Below are 19,771 nucleotides of genomic sequence, written 5' to 3' on the forward strand. Positions count from 1 at the left end.
GGGAGGCACTGAGGCAGGTAGAAGGGAAGGTGGGTCGGCTCCGGGCCTTGCACCAGGATCCCACGCACTAATGACAGGAGGTGCAGCCGCCGCTGACGTGTCATTTCATCCCAGTTTGCACATTTTTAGCTATTCCCTGCTCAGAGGGGAGCAGCCCCGTCTCCTAAGCACCACCCCCGCCCCTTGCAAGCTCCGTGTGCGTGCGTGTGTGTTTTTCAGCTAAATTACTGGTTTTACCTGAAGAGCGTAAAGTAGGTGTGCTAATTTACGGCTCGGCAGATAAAGCTGCAGTGTGGGGTGCTGTCTGGGAAGCCTGTAATACAACATCATTTCACTAACACACCCGAGAGCAGCTTGACATCTCGAGTTGGGCCTGTGATTAAAGTGGTAGCCTCCCTCCCCCTCCCTTCCCTGCTCCAACGCCGAGAACAGATTACACTCGAAGCAATAGATCTCGGTTTTCTTGCCATCCCACTGATATTCACAGTACACAGTTTGACACAAAGAGTAAGTTATACATCACAAACAACAGCCTCTGCTCTTTACCGTCCAGAATTAATTTTCCATTTGCTAGGCTTCCTTCTTCTTCTCCGAGCCCGTTTTCCTGCCGCCCGAGCAGGGCTCCCTTCTAGAAGAGGCAGGGCAAGGAACATCTCAGGTCAGGCCTGCAGAGGGATGGCTCCTGTAGCCTGTAGGGTTTGCAGATGCGGAGACCAGGGCCCGGGGCGGGGAGGTGACTTCCTGCCGGTGTCCTTTGAGCTTGTGGCAGAGATGGGGCTGCAAGCCCGGCTTCCGACGCCTGTGTGGGGCACGGGCACCCCCCCCGAACCCCGCGGAGTGGAGAGGGGCAGGCGGGGGTGTGGAGTTGCTGGGAGGTTGCCGGGCTGCCTGAGTAGCTGGGTGCTCTCTGCTTGCTTCCTACCCACCCTGCACCCTGCAAAACCCTCTCTGCCCTTCTCTGTGCCCCAGGAGGGGGACCTCTCGGGGCTGCTGGGGCTTCTGGCTGCAGCCTGGGCTTGGCCGATGGAAGGTACCAGAATGAGAAGGGAAGGTGGGAGGAGAAAGATGGGTCTTTTTCTCCTTTGCTTCTCCCCGCCGTGATGCTGTGGCCCCGGGAATGGCCCCCTCCCTCTGTGACTGCGCTCTTGGGAGGCAGCCCCTCTTTCCTCCAGCTCTCCTCTGTGTGCCCCTGCCTCCTTAGGTGTGGGATGCCAGCATCGCCTGTCATCGCAGAGCCTCGTGATCCTTTCCGGTCCCCCAGATGCCACCCACCTCTGTCAGCAGCCCCTCCATTCCTCTGTCCCGTTGAACCGTGTGTGGGGAATTCCGTTTCCTGCAGGACAGCACCTGGTGTCCCCTGGAAGGTTCCGGAGGACTCTGAGCAACACCTATTCTTTGTGGAGGACCCGCGCTTGCTCGAGTCCTCTGCCGACAGGCACACGTCGGGCGGCAGGGGTCCAGGTCTCCCATGGGCACCCGGGAACCTCCTGGCCTTACCCCAGCTGTCCTGTCGCACCTCTGACCGCCCCTTCCCACCAAGCCCTGCGATACGTGCTTGCACACTTCACCTCGGGGGAGTCCGCGGTGGCCACGAACCTGGGAGCAGCTGGCTCCGGGGCTGAGCGCCTTTCTCTGTGCCGTGTGGGAAGTTCACGTCGCGGAACCCGCCAGGGCATGACACGCACGCACAGGCGCAAATGACTAAATGCCTTTTGGGAGCAGTAAGATGAGTGTGGGTGAGGAGGCAGGAGTGATGAGCCCTGGAGGTGGCAGATGGGGTGGGTAAATCAGGGAGGGCCTTCCGGAGGAGGTAATTAAGCACCGGAGACGAACGAGAATCCGGATGGAAGTGTGCTGCTGGGAGCAATCCCGGCACCCCTCTGTAGACCGCTTGTACCCCGACCACCGCGTCGGGCAGGGGTCGGGGGCTGCGGATTGGAATCGGGTTCCCAGCCTCACCTCTGGCTCCCTGAAGTGTCTCGTGGTGCAGCCCGAGAGCCTGTTTGGTTTTGTGTTCTTCTGCGGCAAGTCTGATGGCAGCGGGGCTTGGGGAGCACAGCCCCTCCCCGTTTTGCATAGGGAAGCGTGCCAAGGAAGCGTGGCCAGGCTCGGTGCCCCACGGAGCTCGAAGCCGGGCTCCCGGCTCAGTGCCCACCCCTCCACTCGCCCAGGGGGCAGGGCAGCGATGCAGCCCCCCAGACCACGGTGGCACCGCAGCCCGCCTCCCCGGCCGCTCCACAGCCCTCCTTCAAGATGGCAAGCGGGGGGTGGATGAAGGTGGTGGCAAAGTGAGAACGTCTTGGAATAACATGACATTTAGAAATATGAATCAGCTGGCACTTTCTGTTTTCTCCCCTGCACCAGCCCCCCCCTGCCCCCCCCCCCCAGGCTCTCTCTCTCCAAGCTGCAGGAACACCACGAGGCCTGGACATCAGTCAGGGAGTGGAACCAGCAGGGGGCCACCCACTCGGGAGAGGCGATGAAGTCTGAGATGATTGTGCAGACCCGGGCTCCGGGCCAAGCGCTGGCCCTTCTTGCTGTGTGACCTCGGGCGAGGCGGGGCACCTCTCTGGGCCTCAGCACTGGGACGCTCACCGTCACTCCTGTCAGTGCCCTTGGACTGCCGTGTGAGGGATGACCCTGCAGGGCTCGCTCCATCCCGAGCCTCCTCTTTGCCCTGCTGCCCTGGAACGCCACTGCAAGCATCCCCTTCCTTCGGTCCCTGAATGACAGGAGCCCAGGATGGAGCAGAAGGGAGGGGGCTGGAGGCGGGAGGGTGCTAGCGGGGGCAGAGCGAGGCAGGGATCAGACAAGTGTCTTGGGTCCCAGCCTCCCCTTCCTTCCCTCTGTCAACTCTGGAGCAACGATTCAGAAGCAGAAGGCACCCCCCACCCCCGCCCGCCACCCGCCCCCGACCCATCAGCTCCTGGCTCCATGTCACCACGCGGGTTGGGGACAGTGAGCAAACAGTAAGCCTCGTGTCCTCCCAAATGTGAAGGTCGGTGGCTTTCCTGGAGTGTGGCTGGGGCAGCCCCTGGAGCAAGGGAGCCCGGGCTGCTCTCTCGCCTGCCCCAGCCCCTGCAGCAGCAGGCCCAGCCAGTCAGCTGTGTGTGCACCCCCTGCCCCCCCAACCCTGCAGTCTGACACCACGCGGGGTGCGCAGCGGGTGCCCCTGGAGGTGTCTACTGCGTGGAGCCCATGTGCCCACAGGGGACCCTCTCGGTCCCAGAAGGCACAAGGCTCGGTCTCAAAGGGGCGCCGCGGGGTGAGGCTCCTTCCTGGCCCTCATCTGTGAAATGGGGCCCTGTGTGCTCTTGCCCTCCATGAGTCCGCACTTCAGGAGAAGATCGGGTCCAGGTGTGGCATTGGAGTGCGAGACGGCTGTGTGTCACCTGTCGCCATGTAGGAAGTCACTCAGGGTGGGCGTGCATGAGGTGTTTGTGGTGTCTATAGGGGTGGGGGGGGAGGGAAAGAGGGGGTTCAGGCTGGGTAGGGCAGCCCTGTCAGCGGGCTCTGGCCCAGCCCTCCCCTTTGCTTCAGTGACCTTTCTCCTCCTCCCGATGAAGGACAGCCTGGACGGGATGAGAGGGAGGGACTCTAGAGGCCACACTCCAGAGACTAGGAAGTTCTACTGCCATTCCCCCCACCCCCTACTCTGAGGAGCCCTCCAGCCAGCAGCAGGGACTCGAAGCCGAGCACCCCAAGCCCTGACTCTTGGCAGACCACCCCGTCCCCAAGCCCCACTGACGGTGTGGGGGCTGTAGAGCCCTGTCTAGGAAGGATGGGGTTTAGCAGGCCACTGAGTGAGGGTGGGGTGTGGGTGGCTTGTTGAGAATAATGTACCCCGGAAGTGGGAAACCCAAGAGTAGGAAGATTTTTATGCCTAGGAGCTCAAGGCCCATGTGTGGTTCCTCACCTGGCTTTGTCACCTGCCACTAACTCTTAACCATTGATCAGAAATAGGCGTTTCTCCCCCATGTGTGACCTGGCATGTGGTCAGAGCACCCTGCCTTGCCTGGGGCTCGTCTTCACCAACATCCTGGCCAGCCCTGCCCCTCACACAGGCAGGAAGGCCCTGAGGTCCCCCTCTGTAGGTGACAGGGCTGCCCTGCCATCAGCTAGCTGGAAGAGTTTGTGTCTGGTGATTTTATTTTCAAGGCAAATTTCATCTTTGCTCTCTGTCCTTTTGTTTTGCTTTGTTTTGTTTTGTTTCTCCGGAAGGCCATGTGGGGACAGGAGATGGCCTAGGAGCATGTCCTTTCCCACCTTAGACCCGAACGCTCTTCCCCAGTGCTGCAGGGTCTTAGATGGCATGTTTTGGGTGAGGAAGCTGTTGGGACAGGGGGACCCTAGCTTAGAACCAAGCCTCCGGGGGCTCTGGACACGAGAGAAAACCTTGAAGAGCTACAAGCAGGCAGGGGTCCCAGAAGGCTAAGTGACTCACCCAGTGACTTAACATTTGAGTTTCATAGATGAAGAAACCGAGTCTGCCCAGGGTCATGCCGCAGCGGCCAGAGCTCTGCCCGGAATGCCCATCTCTGGGCTCCTAGTCCTCTTCCAGGACACTCTGCCGCTACCTTCATGTGCACGATTATTTATAAAATAGCCATGATAATCCCGGTTCTGCAGATGAGGAATCTGACGCTCAGAACAGCGACATAGTGGGCAAATAATCACACTTTCATCTCTACGGAGATCGGACGCCACGGGTCTGGTGAGGGCCCACGTGTCGGCTCCTCCAGGAAGCCCACGGGGAGTGCTTCCCTCTCCAAAGTCTTAGTGGGCTGACGTGGCGGGACAGAAAAAGAAAAGCAGGAAGGAAACATTCATGAGGCACTGAGTCATTGCCGAGTCCAGTGCAGGTGTCCATGGGGTCCTTCTGGACCACCCCTGTGCCGGGCTCATTTTGCAGAGGACGATGCCAAGGTTCAGAAGGCTCAGGCCCAAACCCTGGGCTAACTCCCAAGTTCAGGGCATTTTTCTCACTCATTCAACCTCACAGTTTGTTATTCTGGAATCGATTCCTGGGGGCTTGCCTTTGTGACCTTGCGGGGGACCCCTGGCCCGGCCTGGGTGGCAGTCAGCAAAGACTCGAGGCTTTGAGAAGGCAGAGGGGGCATGGGCCCTGGAGCAAGCAGGCGGGTTTCAAATAGTTCCATCTGTCACTTCGTAGCACCGTGACCTGGGGTTCTCAATTTTCCACTCAGGGCCTCAGCTTCATCTGTAACGTGGTGGTGGTAATAACCCTGAGTCTCAGGCTCGCCGTGTGACATTTGGGGGAGGCAACGAGCTGTGAGTGTCAAGCACGCAGCGTGGCACGGAGTGGATGCACAATACAGAGCAATTACTGCTGCCATCAGCTCTCAGGGTTCACTGGGCGCCCCCCATCCTGGAGGAAGCCTGCCTCCTCTGTTCCCCATGTGTGCGGGGGTCTGGATCTAGCTATGGGCACACAGGGGTCTGTGTGCCTTTGTGTCACTAGCTGTGAGTGGCAGTTGTGAAGGCTGCACTCCAACGTGCCCCTGTCCTGCCTCCCGACTGTTAACCTGGAGAGCCAGGTGGGGTTCCTTGGTGCCTCCAGCTGCCCAGAGGGAGGCGGAGAACTCAGTGAGGGTGCTTGCTAGCTTTCCCCTGGCCTGCCCGGAGCTGGGGAGCTGGGGAGCTGGGGAGCTGGGGAGGAGCCTGGGAGATGGTCTCCTGGCTTCATAGCCAGGGTGGGGTGGTGGGTGGTTGTCAAGGGAACAGCCATGCAGACTTGCTGTAGGCCGAGGCCAGTCGTTCTCAATCCTCAGTATGGTGGCCGCCAAGACCCCAGGTTTGGTGGAAGAGGGGGCTGGGGGAGGGAGACGAAGCCACTCAATCAGCCGTCAGGAGGTGTGATGGGCAGGGCCTGTCTATGCAATCTGGGCTTCTGGCAGGTTCCTCCAACCTTGGTCTTAGGTAGCAGGGGCTCCCTTGGGTGTTCAAACCAAGTTGACCTCTCAGAGGGGAGTTGGGGCCCATCTGAGACAGGAGTGCTGGCAGCTGTGGGTTTTCTTCTTTGCACTGAATCGTCACCTGGAGAGAGGCGAGGAGGGGGTCAGAGATTCTTCTCAACTGCAGGTTCTATAGCTAGATGTTTACTCCCCCAAGCAGGGCTCTGAGCCTGATCTTTATGACGGATGTTCTTTTTTATGTGCGGGCATCTATTCCCCAGGCGGGTGGGCCTCTTTTATGATCTCCAGAGGGAATTACCCTCATTAGATTGTTGCTTGCTTCTTTCTGTCTCCCCTACTAGTTTGGGAACCTCTCCACAGGGACTGTGGGTTTTTCATCTGTGTGGGGACCCCAGTGCCTAGCCCCAGAGGGGCTCAGTGAGCCTCCTCTACGGGAGTGGGAGGCCCCATCATCCGGCCAAGCTGGATAAGTAACGGCAGGAGCAGAGGAATAGGAGGTTCATTTAGAAAGTTCTTCTTCGTCTTCCTTTTTTTTTTTTTTTTTTTTTTTTAAGAAAGTTCTTCTGACGTCCAGGGGTATTCACGACACTCAGCTCATTAGATCCCTTGCATAACCTGCGGCAGGACCAGGCCCATCCCCTGCACAAATGAAGGTTTTCGAGACCCAGAGAAGAGAAGCATCACAGGCAAGATGACACCGCTGGCTGAAGGGGGAGCAGCAGGTGCATGTCCCCCTGGCCTGTAGGTGGATCGGGCTTATGCAACAGTGCACAAAGGGGTCACGTTTCCACCTGGGAATGGAGCCTCAGGTTCCCAACTCAAGACCATAACCCCTAAGGGGGCAATAATAAATGATAATAATAAATCCCAATAATAAAGGCCAACAGATAAGGAACTGAGGCCCTGGGTGGTGCCCTGGCTGGCCAGAGGTCACCCTGCAAACTAGAAGTGGTCTTTGGATTTCATATCCATCAGTTCCTTAGCTTGCCAAGTGGGGTGGGCAGGCTGGAGGAGTGAAGCTTACAGGTATCTTTGTGATGCCAGTGGGGTCTCAGATGAGGATCTCAGAAAGGGTCCTGAGGAGAGAGGGCCGACCTGGCTGCCTACCTAGAGTTTGTTTTTGGAGCCCCTGGGCAGGGGTCAGCGCACAGAGGAGCCAAGGGCAGTGGCTCTAAACATTTCAACTTTGGCCTCACTAACAAGGGAAGAGAGATCAGTTACCAACATATGCGTATGTATTTGTTTATTCATTATGCACGTTCAAATGTAATTATTATGCTACGTATACAATGAAAACGCACAAGTACAGAAGTTTTTGTTTTAATTTTTAATTTAAAGATTTTATTTATTTATTCATGAGACACACACAGAGAGAGAGAGAGAGAGAGAGAGGCAGAGACACAGGCAGAGGGAGAAGCAGGCTCCATGCAGGGAGCCCGACGCGGGACCCGATCCCAGGACCCTGAGCCAAAGGCAGATGCTCAACCGCTGAGCCACCCAGATGTCCCTTAAAAGGTTTTAAAATGTAAAAAACGATCATGTTATTTTCTTCCCATGGGCCAGTTGCCAGGTCTAGCCTTGGGGGTTACGCACCCCTTTTTAGGGAGCATAGACTAAGAACATAGGCTTTGGAGCCCAACAGACATGTGTTTGAATCCAGACTTTTGTGGTCATTCTGTGTGGCTTTAGGGCCAGCCTCTAGATCTAAAGTGTTTCTCCCTCTGTAAAATGGGATAATAAATCCTACTTTGCTTAAAGGAGATGATGGGTCCAGGGCCTGGCAGGCTGGGAGAGCTCACATATGGTAACTATGGTGATGATGATCGTGACTGGGCTTTGCCCTTTCTTGCTGAAATGAACGGAATCCAACTCTAAACACCTTGGGCCCGCAGACCGGTTCTCTGTGCTGCCCATCATCGCAGGGATGGCCAGGGAGGACCCAGCAGAAGTTGGGAGTAGGTGTCTCTTCACTGAATCCCGGGGCCCCGGAGTCCCCGTGGACACCTGGGCTCGGGACCTGGCTCAGGCTAGGCCTGCTCGGCATCCCTGCCCGAGGGGGCTGAGAGGTGGGTCAGGTTTCAGCCTGCCTTACGTTCCTTTTAAAATAATGGAAGTGTCAGCTTGAGTTCACGGGCTGGTCACGGTTTCGATCCCTCCCGAACTTCATAAGGCAAGTCCATGAATTATACAGTGCCGGAGCAGACGGCGCAAAGTACGGATGCATCACAAGCCAGGCTTAATAAGGACACTCCAGCTATTCTTGGAAGGCATTTGCAAGTCAAAAATATGGTGCATGGGGATCTGATGCCGACTTCCAATTCTGAAAATTTCAGCTAGGTCAGCAGTATTTTATGTTAAATCCCATCAACAAAAAATAAAGACACGACAAGGGGGCACCGTACTTTGTCTTGTTTTTTAATTTTAATATTTTGATGACAGCAAGTATGCTCCGATGGGCCTACCTCCTCCCACCCACCTCACTGGCCTACCCTCCACCAAAGTAATGTCAACAGACATCTGTCTACTTCCACGGACTCATGGTGGGGATGGAACATTCCCTTGTCGGGGAGTTAGAAAGTATTCCCACCATTGGAGTTTTGTGCTAAATGGTGAGAAGATGAAAGCTTTTCTATTTTCTTTCTTATTTTTCACCGAGATTTTCTGACTGGTACCTGCTATTCTCCATAATATGTGCATACCAGTTGTTAGAAACTCAGTAGAGAAGGAGGAAAGAGAAGAGAAACCAGGATTTTACCATTGACCGAAAAATGGGGACTAATATTTGTTTAAAAAAAAGCGAAATTGTCCTGGAGGAGAACCACAGTGGAAGCAGGGAAACACTCTCTTTCTAGGAGGGCGGCCTTTCCTGAACACGCAGGTGCCAGGTCCTGGCAATGCAGGGCTCCTGCCCTGACTTCCCTTGATGGGTTCACATGTGGGTGTGTTTACAAACACGGTATTTAAGGGGAAAGGCAAGCAGGCATGGAGTGTCAGGAGATGAGGGAGGAACAGAAGCAGAAACATCCAAGATGCCTCTGCGTGTCCCCCTTCCTGGCCGTTGATGACAACCAAGTACTGTGGCTTTTTGAACTCCCTTCCTTGGAAACTGGAAAGTCGGTAGCATCTTCATGTACCTAAGAGCCTGATGTGTTTGGGAACCCTCAAGCATAAACCCACTGGGGCAGTCACGAGGGTATTTAGGGCAGCAGCAAAGTGCAGGAACAGTCTGTGAATTGGAAACCTCTGAGGCTGGCAAAAGTCCCAGTGCTCAGAAGAAGGTGTGCAGACTAGCACTCCTCAAATTTGAATATGAATAAGAATAAGAATCTCCTGGGGCTCTCGTCAAAGTAAAGACTGATTCTGGGAAGGACCGGAGATGTTCCATTTGCAAACGGGGCCAGGTGATGCTAATGCCGCTGGTCGTAGACCATACTTTGGGTCGTGAGGATGGAGACTGGGTTCCTTCTTCTAAGAAGTACACTCTGAATTGTGTGTGTAGGCCTGGGATTTGGCATTGTGATGGGAAAAATAGAAATGCCAATACCTGGCTTGTGGCTTCAAGTCCACTTCCAGACCAGTACCCTAGATGGTTGGCCCACTCGGGTTGCGGGGCCAGGGATGCTGCACAAGCCCTGGGCAGAGGACAGAGCACCAGACCACGCAGGAGAAGCACTGGGTTCTACTGGGACCACCTGGCTTGACTAGTCAGCTGCACGATGAGGTGAGGGGGCATCCCTACGGCATTCCATAAAATTGAGTAGGGTTGAGATTCCAGGGCTGGGTGATGCCCCCAGGCAGTAGCAGTTGTGGAAAGAGAACCACATAGCTATGGGTTTGAATCATGGTTCTAGTAAGAGGACTGTGTCCTTAGGCAAGTTTCCTCATCTCCCTGAGCCTCAGTGTTTAGGACACTGGCTAGGTGCCCAATGAGCATGAGCCCAGGCAATTCTGAGAGAGAGAGGGATGTGGGCTCTGTCTCATTGCCCTTTCTCTTTCCTTTTGAGGTCACAGAGCTGGCTTCCCCAAGATTCAGCCCTGACTGAAATAGGCCTCCAGGCCGGGTCTGCCAACCAAAGCCTTGCTGTGTGAAGTCCTGGCGTGTTGGTGGCAAAGTCCGCAATCACCCAGGATAAATCTGTCCTCATCTGGCTCGTCTTAAAAGGGAAGTCGGCCTGTGGAGGAATGCAACATTTCATCTGGGCAAACCTGGCAGGTAGATCTATGTCTCCACTGCACGTCTCAGTGCTCCGATGGAAAACGCAGTGAAGCACCTGCTCCCCTTAGGGATAATGTGAGCCCAAGGAGGATACGAGAACGTAGGCCTGCTAAGCAACTGTAATATTTGCATTCCCCCCTGAGATTTTTTTTTTTCAAATACCATCTTTTGTGGAAACTCATTCATCTCTCTAGGTCCCATTTCTCTAATAACAGCCCCAGTTTTATTTAGCATGCTCCCCTCCCTCGCTTTGGTTCGCAGGTCTGGTTGAGACTCAGCTACAGCTCTTGGAGTGGACATACAAAGCAAGCCTCGACCAATTGGAACGTGCCCTCCTCTGACCACAGAGGTTCAGAGGGCTTAGCCGTGCGACACCGGCTGGGCCAATCAGAAGGAGTCTCTAGATATTTGCTGGACATGTTCTCCATCTCCACTGTCATCCATCAATACGTCTTTGCACTGGCAAGGCGCACTTGTCACCATCTGGTTCCCTACTGAGATTTGCCATCCAGTCTGGTCTTTGGACAGTTGTTCCCTTCCTTGTTGACATGGGCTGGGACACAACTGTGTCCTCATCTGATCCCACAGGACATCCTCATCTGATTCCACAGGGAGTCTCTGCCTCTCAGATAGCCCCTCTGTTCTCTAGAGGTGTGGACACCCGTCTATTCTCTGCACCAGTCTGGCTCCATATGTCTGGGATCCTCCAATGGACTGGTGTCCCTCTCTAAACTTTGCTGTCATCCAAAGGCTCCTTCTTCATTCCTCGAACTTGTCAGAGACTCTTGGTTCTATTGCTTCTTCTCCCACTGAGATTCGAACCTCAAGAGGATTCAGGAATGTGGCTCCTTCTACCAGCCTTGAACCTTGGTGGTGCCCTGTCCTGCTCTCCTCTCTGCCTCCCACCCACCCCCACCCACCTTGCATATCCCTAGGTAACCTCTGACCTATGGCAGTCTGCCTCCTGTCTCTCTTTTTCCCAATCTACATTGTATGCCCCATTTCCTTTGGTTTAGCACCGCCTTCAGCCCAGGGCCTGATCCTGGAGACCCGGGATCGAGTCCCATGTCGGGCTCCCTGCATGGAGCCTGCTTCTCCCTCTGCCTGTGTCTCTGCCTCTCTTTCTCTCTCTCTCATGAATAAATAAATAAAATCTTAAAAAAAAAAAAACCCTTGGCTTTCAATAGCTTGTCTCTGCTCAGAGTACCAAAAACCTGTTTTGAAATGAAAAGAGTTGACTGTTGCTCTTCACACTTCACATTCCTGATATAACAGTCCTAATCTTCCTTAAGGCAAAGGCATCTTTAAAGAAACATACAGAGGTGTGGGAAGCAGGAGGATCCTGCTGTAGCATCAGGGATATTCTCAGCTCCCTGAGGCCTTCCAAATTTCTTGCAGGGGATCAGAAAGAACCAATTTTGGAGTCAGGGCACCCAAATTCTAATACCAGTTCTGCTGCTTAATAGTTGCACAGGGTAGAGAAATCACTCCATTTTTGTCAGTCTTACTTTCCACATCTATAAAATGGGTATTTGTTACTGCACCACGGTCTTGCCTATCCTGACTAATGTACTGGATTTGGGCTGATTTACAAAGTAACCTTGTGGATTGGGGATTTCCTGTATTTCCACTTGTCTTTTTTTTTTTTTTTTTAACTGGTTTGCACAGGGATCTCTGGGATGTTGTGGCTGGAGAAAGACAAATGTACATGGTAATGGACACCGGATTTGTCTATCTGGAGTCTCAGAGCTCAGGGAGTCGAGAGTCATGGTGGGAAGGATTGTGGGAAATAAATTAAGGATTTCCAAGGCCACTTGTCATTGCTGGGTAAGGTAAACGCCAACTTGACAGAAAGATATAAGATGCTTATATTTATTTAATCAGCACAAATGTCACTATTATCACAGATGACATTAATTTTTAAGAGAAAAGGAAAAAAAATATGTTACATTTCTGTTTTGTGCATATGCTGATTGAATGAAAAGTTTATACCAGATGCCAACTTAAAATAAGGACATATAAATATTTAATTGTTTGTATGTATATATACATTTCTGTATGCACAGTCTGTGTCACATGGAGCACTGGTTCTCAAGTAGGGGCCAGTTTTGTGTTCCAGGGGACATTGGCAATATCTGGAAACATTTTTGGCTGTCCCAGCTGGAGGATGGAGAGTGCTATTATCATCAAGTGTGTAGAGGCCAGAGATGCTGCTAAATATCCTGTGATACACAGGATAGCCCAATTATCTGGCCCAAATGTTGGTAGTTCTGAGGCTTTGAGATTCTGGCAGAGATGTAGGACTAAAGGCAGGAGTCTGGGGCAGTGTGTGTGAAGGACACGGAGTACTGGCACCTTTCTTCAGTATATCCCTGATACATCTGCGTGATTTGTTTAACTGCCCCATTTTGGCCAACTGATCTAGAAAAAAAAACAAAAAACAAACAAACAAACAAACAAAAAACCCAAAACAAGTCACAGGCCAGGGAGAATGCAGCCTCTGCATTCACTGTAAGAGTACACGTGGAGGCAGGCACAGCTGTCCTGCTGGTTTCTCCTTTGATTTACACCTAACGTGTGTGTGGCACACTTGGGCTGGAGCTGCACCTGGGGAAAGGTAAAGGGGAAGGGAAGAAGGGGAACTGGAGAGGAGAAGACAAGTCTTCTTAGAGTTTTATGAAGATCTGGGTATTAGCACATTATTTAAATCATTGCCCCCTGCCCCCAAATCGCTGCTTAGGTATGGCTTGTCTATCAATGAAGACATCAAGATACCTTCCTGGGTTTATAGCTAGATGTAAAATACTTATATACATGTATAAATTTGTACACACATGTAACGAGGTCAAACATTTACTACCCTAGTGGCTAGCACCAAAATTCCACAGGGAACAGGCACTGTCTTTGAGAAATTTCCCTGGTGGGCCAGTGGGCTGGAGAGAGACTCTGAAGGCAAAGTCAGCTGGACCCCCAAGTAACCAAAAATGGAAAAACTTTAACTTTTGCTTCTGGGGGAGGGGTAGAAAAAAATAGAAGACAAAAAAAGGGAAAAAGAGAGAGTTACTGATAAGACATGAGATGCTGGATACCTCTTAGGTTGGCAGGGATCCTTGGAAATGTGTGGCCGGGGGTGGAGTCAAAGGGGGCTCTTAAGGAGTCTGAGTGTGGCTCTTTACTACTTACTTTGCCATTTTTCTAAGTGGAAAAAAAAAAAAAGACGAGTGTGGCTCTGGGATGTTTGTCACGCAGTGTGCTAAGAACCATAGAACCATATTAGGACATCTCTCTCGTCCGCTGCTTGGGTAAGCTGGTTTGTGTAGCCTGGGAAGAGGCTGGGGTTCCCAGAGCAACATCTACAACAGCAGGAAGCAGGGGGGCGGCCAGAGGGAGGCCTGGAGGCAGAGGCTGGTTCCGCCCCCCAGGAACCAGCGAGGTCTAGGGGAGACCTTGCACACCCATAAGGCAGGGATTCAAGGTTTCAGCCTCACAGATCTAGAGTTTAAGGTTGGCTGGGGAGCTCCAGCTGACAGCTGGGACACCGCACAAATTCCCCTGGATGATTAGGCCAGATGCCAACTTAGTTCCAAACCCTCATGCCGGAGATATTGGAAAAGCACTTCGGTAAAACAAAGCAAAGAATCTGAGGCAGACACAAATTCCCTAGGGGTGTCTAGACGCAGTTGCGTCAATGGGACTAGCAATTCAGGGAAGGCCAGTTCCTGAGATTGATCCCATATGTTCAAACTTTCAGGCCCTTGACGTTCCAGAGTGTGGAATGGAGGCAGGAGGAGGTGTGACCTGGTCACACACTGCCCTGGGTTGTCTGCTTCTGCTGCTGGTGCTCCAGGGGGCTGCTGCTGGCCTCCCCAGGCAGTGTGAGCAGCCTGTTGGGGCAGAGCTCTGTCAGGTGGTCCCTGCCCAGCTCAGCCCACGCTGAGCATCAGGTCCTCACCTCAAATAGTCAGGCCGAGTTCCCCTAACGTCTTTTCTCTCATCACTGCAGGGCCTTTTACCTGGGGACTTAGGTTGGGCATTGTCTCCTGGCCCTTAGCATCCACTGTCCCCTTCTTCTAGGGTGCCTTCCTCGGCCCCAAAGGTTAGAAAGATAAGAAAAACAAAAGCAAAAAGAAAACCCCAAATTTCTCAGACTCCCTTGCAGCTAGAGTTCCGATAGTGAGTTTGGTACTGCCAATCAGATACCATCCAGCTGAGCTTTGAAAGCAGAAGTGAGCTTCCTGTTGTCATGTTTAGCCAATTTCTGTGGGTAAACAAGGTTGGGAGATGTGGGCTCCCCCACTGCAGTGTCTCGGGGTCTAAGCACCTGCCTTGCTGAAGCCAAGACAATCAGTGGCAACGGTTTTGCGACGCTGGCTTCTGATCCCCAGACTGAAGACACAGAGTCCCTGATTCTCTGCCTTCGTGGCTGAGCCAGAGGTAACAGCTCCCTGTGGTCAGTTCTGCGGTGTCAGCAGACATTCCTGGAGGCCAGGGCAGGAGCCTGCCACCCCTCCAGGCCTCCCTGGGTTTTGCTTTGTTTTCAATCTGGTATTAGAGCCCTTTCTGTTTCAAATAACTACACTGGTTTCTGTTTCCTACTGGCTGACACAAGACTTTATAAAGACACCACAGGCCCTGCTGAGAATGACTGGACCGATGTGCGGGTTCAGAAAGCCACAAAGAGCGGAGAGGGGCTCCAGTCAGCACTTCTTCCTCAGATTCTCACAGACGATGGGACTGTCCCTTCTGCTCTGGGCCCCAGGCTGGCAGACAAAGGCCCCTGGCCCCAACTTCAAAGGGGGTGTTCTTTCCCAGGTCGTGCAGGTGTAGGCTGGCCCCCAGGGAGAGCACCCCCTTACATTTGACACCCTAGATACTTCCCATGCCTCATTCTCATCCTGGGCCCCACTTGCAGTTCTAACCTGGGTGCCTGGCTCACCTCGGTGCTCAGTGAGGAGACTTCTCAGCCTACACACATGCACACGCTGTGGCTTGAAGAACAGTGTGTCAGTAGCTCCTGGGAGGGCTCTTGAGTCTGCCCTGCACTCTGTCTGTGAGGCTGCGGCTCCCAAAGTCTCTCCATGTTCCCTCTGATGTGCCATCCTTGTCCTGGCCTACTGGGTGATGGAGAACCCTCAGCCCTAAACCTAAAATGGGTCTAATTAGCTGCATCGCCAGGCCACATCCATGTACCCTCATCAGACACCTCTGGGGCAATGGTAGTGCGGGGTATTACTCTGCAAGCACTTCCTACCCAGTACCCAGTCATCAGGTTCGATGAACAGAAGCATGGTGTGCAGATCAGTGGAGGGGAGAGTTCTGCACTACTCCAGCTGGTCAGATACTCCGGGAGAGCTGCACTTCTACAGGGAAAGCAAGGCTCCCGGCCACTGAACTGGGAGCACCAGGCAAAGGGCTGAGCCATACGCCCGTGTCCGAAAGATGCTCCACCTGAACAGAAAACAGGGAAGTGTAAACTAAAGCAGCAGGGCAAGAAGATGCGTTTTGCACCTGTCAGATGGACAGTCCCAGTACCTGGGACCAGAGCTGGGTATTCTCTTTCCTTTCGGCCCCGGCCAAGCTGTTAGCTACAGGGCAATGGGAGGGCGATGCCAAGAGCAGAGCCAGGGTTTTTTGGAGGAAAAATGAAAGTGGGTTCTTCTCTCTCAGGTTCATAATGGCTGCGGAGCTAGTGAGGGGCAGATGGTGGAGGAGCGGCTCCCCAGCGTCGTGTTCCTGGCCTTTCTTCTGCCTCTAAGGCTTGCGATGGGGCTCGAGGGAGTGGTTCCCCAGGCTGGCCGTGCAGGGTGGGGGTGCACGACTGGCTTAGCCCAGAGACATGGGCCTTAGGACCCGTTCAGATGGGCGTGCTGTTCCCCTTGCCTGGGCTCAGAGGAGATCCCGCACTGGGTGTCCATGCAGCCCTGCAAACTCCTGGAAAGGCATCTGCAGTGGAGACAGAAGAAGCCAGATGGGAATAGCCTGCTGCCATGGAGCCTGCCCTGGCTTTACCTGCTATTACCGGCTGGAGATGGGTGCTGGTGGGGGCTTTGTCTCAGTTCTCTGACAGCCCAATAAAGTACCTGCTGGTTCAGGTCCTCAATCTTTGACCCCCACCCCCACCCCGTTCCCAAACTCCAAATCTCCCTGACAGCTGATGAGTTTTATAACTCACTTGGTGGCAAGTCCTGGGATAAAGTGATGTGAGGTTAATTTCCGGTCTTAATTATTTACTGCATGACTTAATTATTTACTATAAATATTTATATGTTTCCCTATAGAAACATGAACGTGTTGGATTACAGGGTGTTCCTCAGAACCTACTGGTGTTACATAACGTACTCTCACGCACTACATGCCTTCTCTGAAACTCCACGTTCCTGAATGTTGAGATATCTGGCCCTAAGATCAGCTATAGCGGGCCTATATTATTTCCATTTGATATACAAGGAAAACTCAGGTTCTGGGAAGAATCAGTCACCCTGCCTGACACCACAAAGCTCCTGAGTGATGGGCAAACTTGAACCCAGGGCTTTCTGACGGTCCATTCTGCACCCTCAGCCACCAGGAACAGGGCCTGTGAAATTCAGAGGGTGGGACCGTCACGTTTTCTAATTGTACCGTGGCAGCCTTTTAAACCCTCTAAGAACAAGGGTGTAATACCGAGGCCCTGTACTGCCCCTCCGCTCAACCACAAGTCCCTGATTGGAGCTGGCACGTGGAGATCTTTGTAGAGCCCTCTCAGTTATTTTTATAATAAACTTCAAAAAGCTTTCTGTGCTTTGGGTATTTATTGTTTCTGGACATAGTGGCAAGCAGAGATTTATCCACAGAAAGCCTCGAGTTTAACGAGGGCTTTTGTACTGCAAATGTGTTCATGTGACTAAAATAGAATAAACTCGTGGGTGGTTCTCCTCATTGTCCCCCACCGTGTCATCCCTCCCTCACTCCAAACTCTTGCTTATCCCATGCCCCCGCCAGCGCTTTCATCCGATCCATTCACGTTCAGTAATTAATTCATTCAACAAACATTTGCCGAGTGCTGGTTGCTGCCGACAGTGCGGTAGAAGAGGTTTTATGGTTTATTAGAAGCACGCTGGTCTGCCAGACAAAAGATTGGGATCCTGGTGCTACAAGAGATTGAACAAGGCGTTTTCCTGTTCTGGACCTCAGTTTCACCATGGATGAAGTCCACAATAGATGAAAGGATGCAAAAACCGTCCACCCCAGTCGAACCATCAGTCACGAGGTAGAGAAAACTCACACCAGTAGGATTAAACGATAAAGGACCATGGTCCTCGGCATAGGCTGACCTGGACTCTTAATTCAGGCCTCCTCTGGGTAGCCTTTTTAATCTTCAGAGTGGCTGGCCTCATGGTCACAAAAGGGCTGCCAACAGCAACTGTAGCCACATGCTTCACAACCAGGTGGAGCCATGTAAAGGCGTTAAGCACAGCCACCAAACGGATTGCTGAGATCCAGTTTTGTTCTGATTGAGCCTATGCTGGTTCCAGTGGGTCAGAGCCTGTCCTAGAGGTTATTAAATATTTTGAGCATCACCCCCGGAAAGAGCGCCACTTCTCATAGTCGTTAAGCAGAAGTCCAGGATTTTCCAGCTGATAGGCTTAAGTCTATGTTACCAGAACCAGGCCCCATGGCAGGGGGCTTAGGATGGCCTCAGCCCTAGGGCTAGGGCTGACGGAGGTCAGTTCTGCTTATTCGGCATGGTTCCCATGTGAGGGGTGGGAGTGACGAGGTTTTGGGGTTGCACACAGGGCTGCCACTAAAGTGTCTTCTACTAACTCCGAGGTCCTTTCCTACTCGATCTTTCTTTGCTTCCAGTTTTCCACTCCGGGCACATGACATCACAAGTGATCCCTCCCACCCGCCTGCCTCCTTGCCGCCTTCTTAGCTCAGTACAGTCACACAGTCTGGGGGCTGCTACCACTGTTGGGGATCGTGCCATCCAGTTCTGATCTTCCAAGAATGTTCCTCTGCCTCTGAAACGGGGATGGAAAGCCCAGATGCACGGCAGTGCCAGTTTGCAGTGTCAGCCTGGGCTGAGCAAGGAGAGAGTCGCGGAGGGTCAACACATCTGGCTATCTGCAGGGCCTCCCCTCCGCCTGGCACTCAGGTGGCCCTGAACACATGAGTGGTAATCGGCCTTTCAAGTAGAAGAGTAATAAGTGGCTTATTTTTAAAAAACTCTGAAGGTGATGTGGAAAGTACTCTTTCCTGCCTCATAGCTCCGATTCCCCGGGAATTACAGCCACCCTCCTCCTGGGTATTCTCCTATGTTCTCTACAAATCCCAAAGGTGTCAACAGCATTTACATATGTGTGTGTGTGTGTGTGTGTGTGTGTGTGTGTGTGTGTGTAGATGAAATCTTTCATAATATATATGCTATGCAGGGATTTTAGTATAAACAAATGTTTGTTGAATGAATAGATAAGTGCTGGAAACCAAAAGGGGAGACTGATCACGAGCGGCTCAAAGGTGGGTGGAGGTTACTGTCAGCCACGCCATCCATGGAGGCCAGCCAGGCAATGGAGCCCACTGAAGTCAGCGTACCCGGGACCCTTCCAATCTGCTGCACAGGGATTGAGGGACAGGAAAGCCAGACAGTGCTCGTTGAGGACTCATGAAGATGGGAACTGCAGAAAGGCAGCTGGTGCCCTAAGGATATGGGGGTTGTTAGAACCCAGAGCTTGGAGAAGAAACTGCAGAGCTGGGGCTGCAGACTTGCAGGCGGGGGAGCTGGCCGGCTGGTGCCACCAGCTGTGGTCGGGAACTGGAGGGGGGACCTGGGATGAGCTGAGGCTGCTGGGGTGATCCACCTGGAAGAGGAAGCCCATGGGATAGACCAAGTCCCCTCCCCCCGTGACAGTGACAGTGGCAGGGAGTCCAGCCAGAAGCCGTCAGTGAAGGGCGAGTGCGCCCCGGCAGCACCGAGTAGGGAAGAGAAGGGTGGATTTGGAGGCAAGAGACAAGCGTAAAATAACTGGGACGCCTTGCTTCTCTTTACTCTTGGCCTCTATGCAAATTAGAAAAAAGCATCTGCTCTGGGCAGGGCTGGCCCTACGTCAGGGTGCATGGTTTGGTGAGCAGAATTCAAAAGCGGTGCCCCCAGGAAGATGCAAACCATTCCAGGGTGTATGTCTGGGCAGAAACACACGGGCTGGGCTTTAGCCCCTCACGGCCTTCTTGCCGGGGTGCACTTACTTGTACGGGGTACAACCTGGACCGTCAAGTCTGGCAGTCTTGCACCTGTCTGGTGAAAACATCGGTGTGTTCTGTTCTAGGTGGGCCTCACACACGCCTACATGCATGCCGAGGTAAACATGTTTTTTGCCAACGTACTATACACGTGACTGCAGACGTACATGTAGAGACAGTTTGCCTGAACGGGAAAGGGGTTTATCGTGCTCTGGTCCTCATTCCTCCCCAGCCTCTGCAGGGGCCGGGGGTGAGGATGGGTTATCAAGAGCCCCCCCTCCCAGGCCCCCTGGTGTTATCTTATATATTAGCTCCCTGGGACTGCACCTTCTCAACATAAGACCCAGGGTCTGAATGATGCAAATACACTTCCTCAGACAAAGGCCTAGAAAATAGAAGCAAATCT

The 19,771-nt window shown here is 53.1% G+C and overlaps 1 protein-coding gene across 1 annotated transcript; it reads left to right on the forward strand.

Moving 5' to 3' along the window:
- The first annotated feature begins 625 nt into the window (after nt 1-625).
- On the forward strand, nt 626-2,308 carry LOC125754019 (uncharacterized). Its single transcript, XM_049103995.1, has 2 exons — nt 626-1,030; nt 1,202-2,308. Exons 1-2 carry the CDS (start codon nt 676-678, stop codon nt 1,699-1,701), a joined length of 855 nt encoding a protein of 284 aa, XP_048959952.1. The 5' UTR covers nt 626-675; the 3' UTR covers nt 1,702-2,308.
- Nucleotides 2,309-19,771: the final 17,463 nt, after the last annotated feature.

Source organism: Canis lupus, chromosome 30, assembly GCF_003254725.2.
Source record: "Canis lupus dingo isolate Sandy chromosome 30, ASM325472v2, whole genome shotgun sequence".
In the NCBI taxonomy this organism is placed as follows: Eukaryota; Metazoa; Chordata; class Mammalia; order Carnivora; family Canidae; genus Canis; species Canis lupus.

Bases quoted from the DNA above. Each gene is read 5' to 3' on its own strand.
- LOC125754019 (XM_049103995.1), top strand. From the start codon at position 676: ATGGCTCCTGTAGCCTGTAGGGTTTGCAGATGCGGAGACCAGGGCCCG. The intron at 1,031-1,201 runs GTACCAGAATGA...CTGCCTCCTTAG, and splicing joins CTGGGCTTGGCCGATGGAAG to GTGTGGGATGCCAGCATCGC.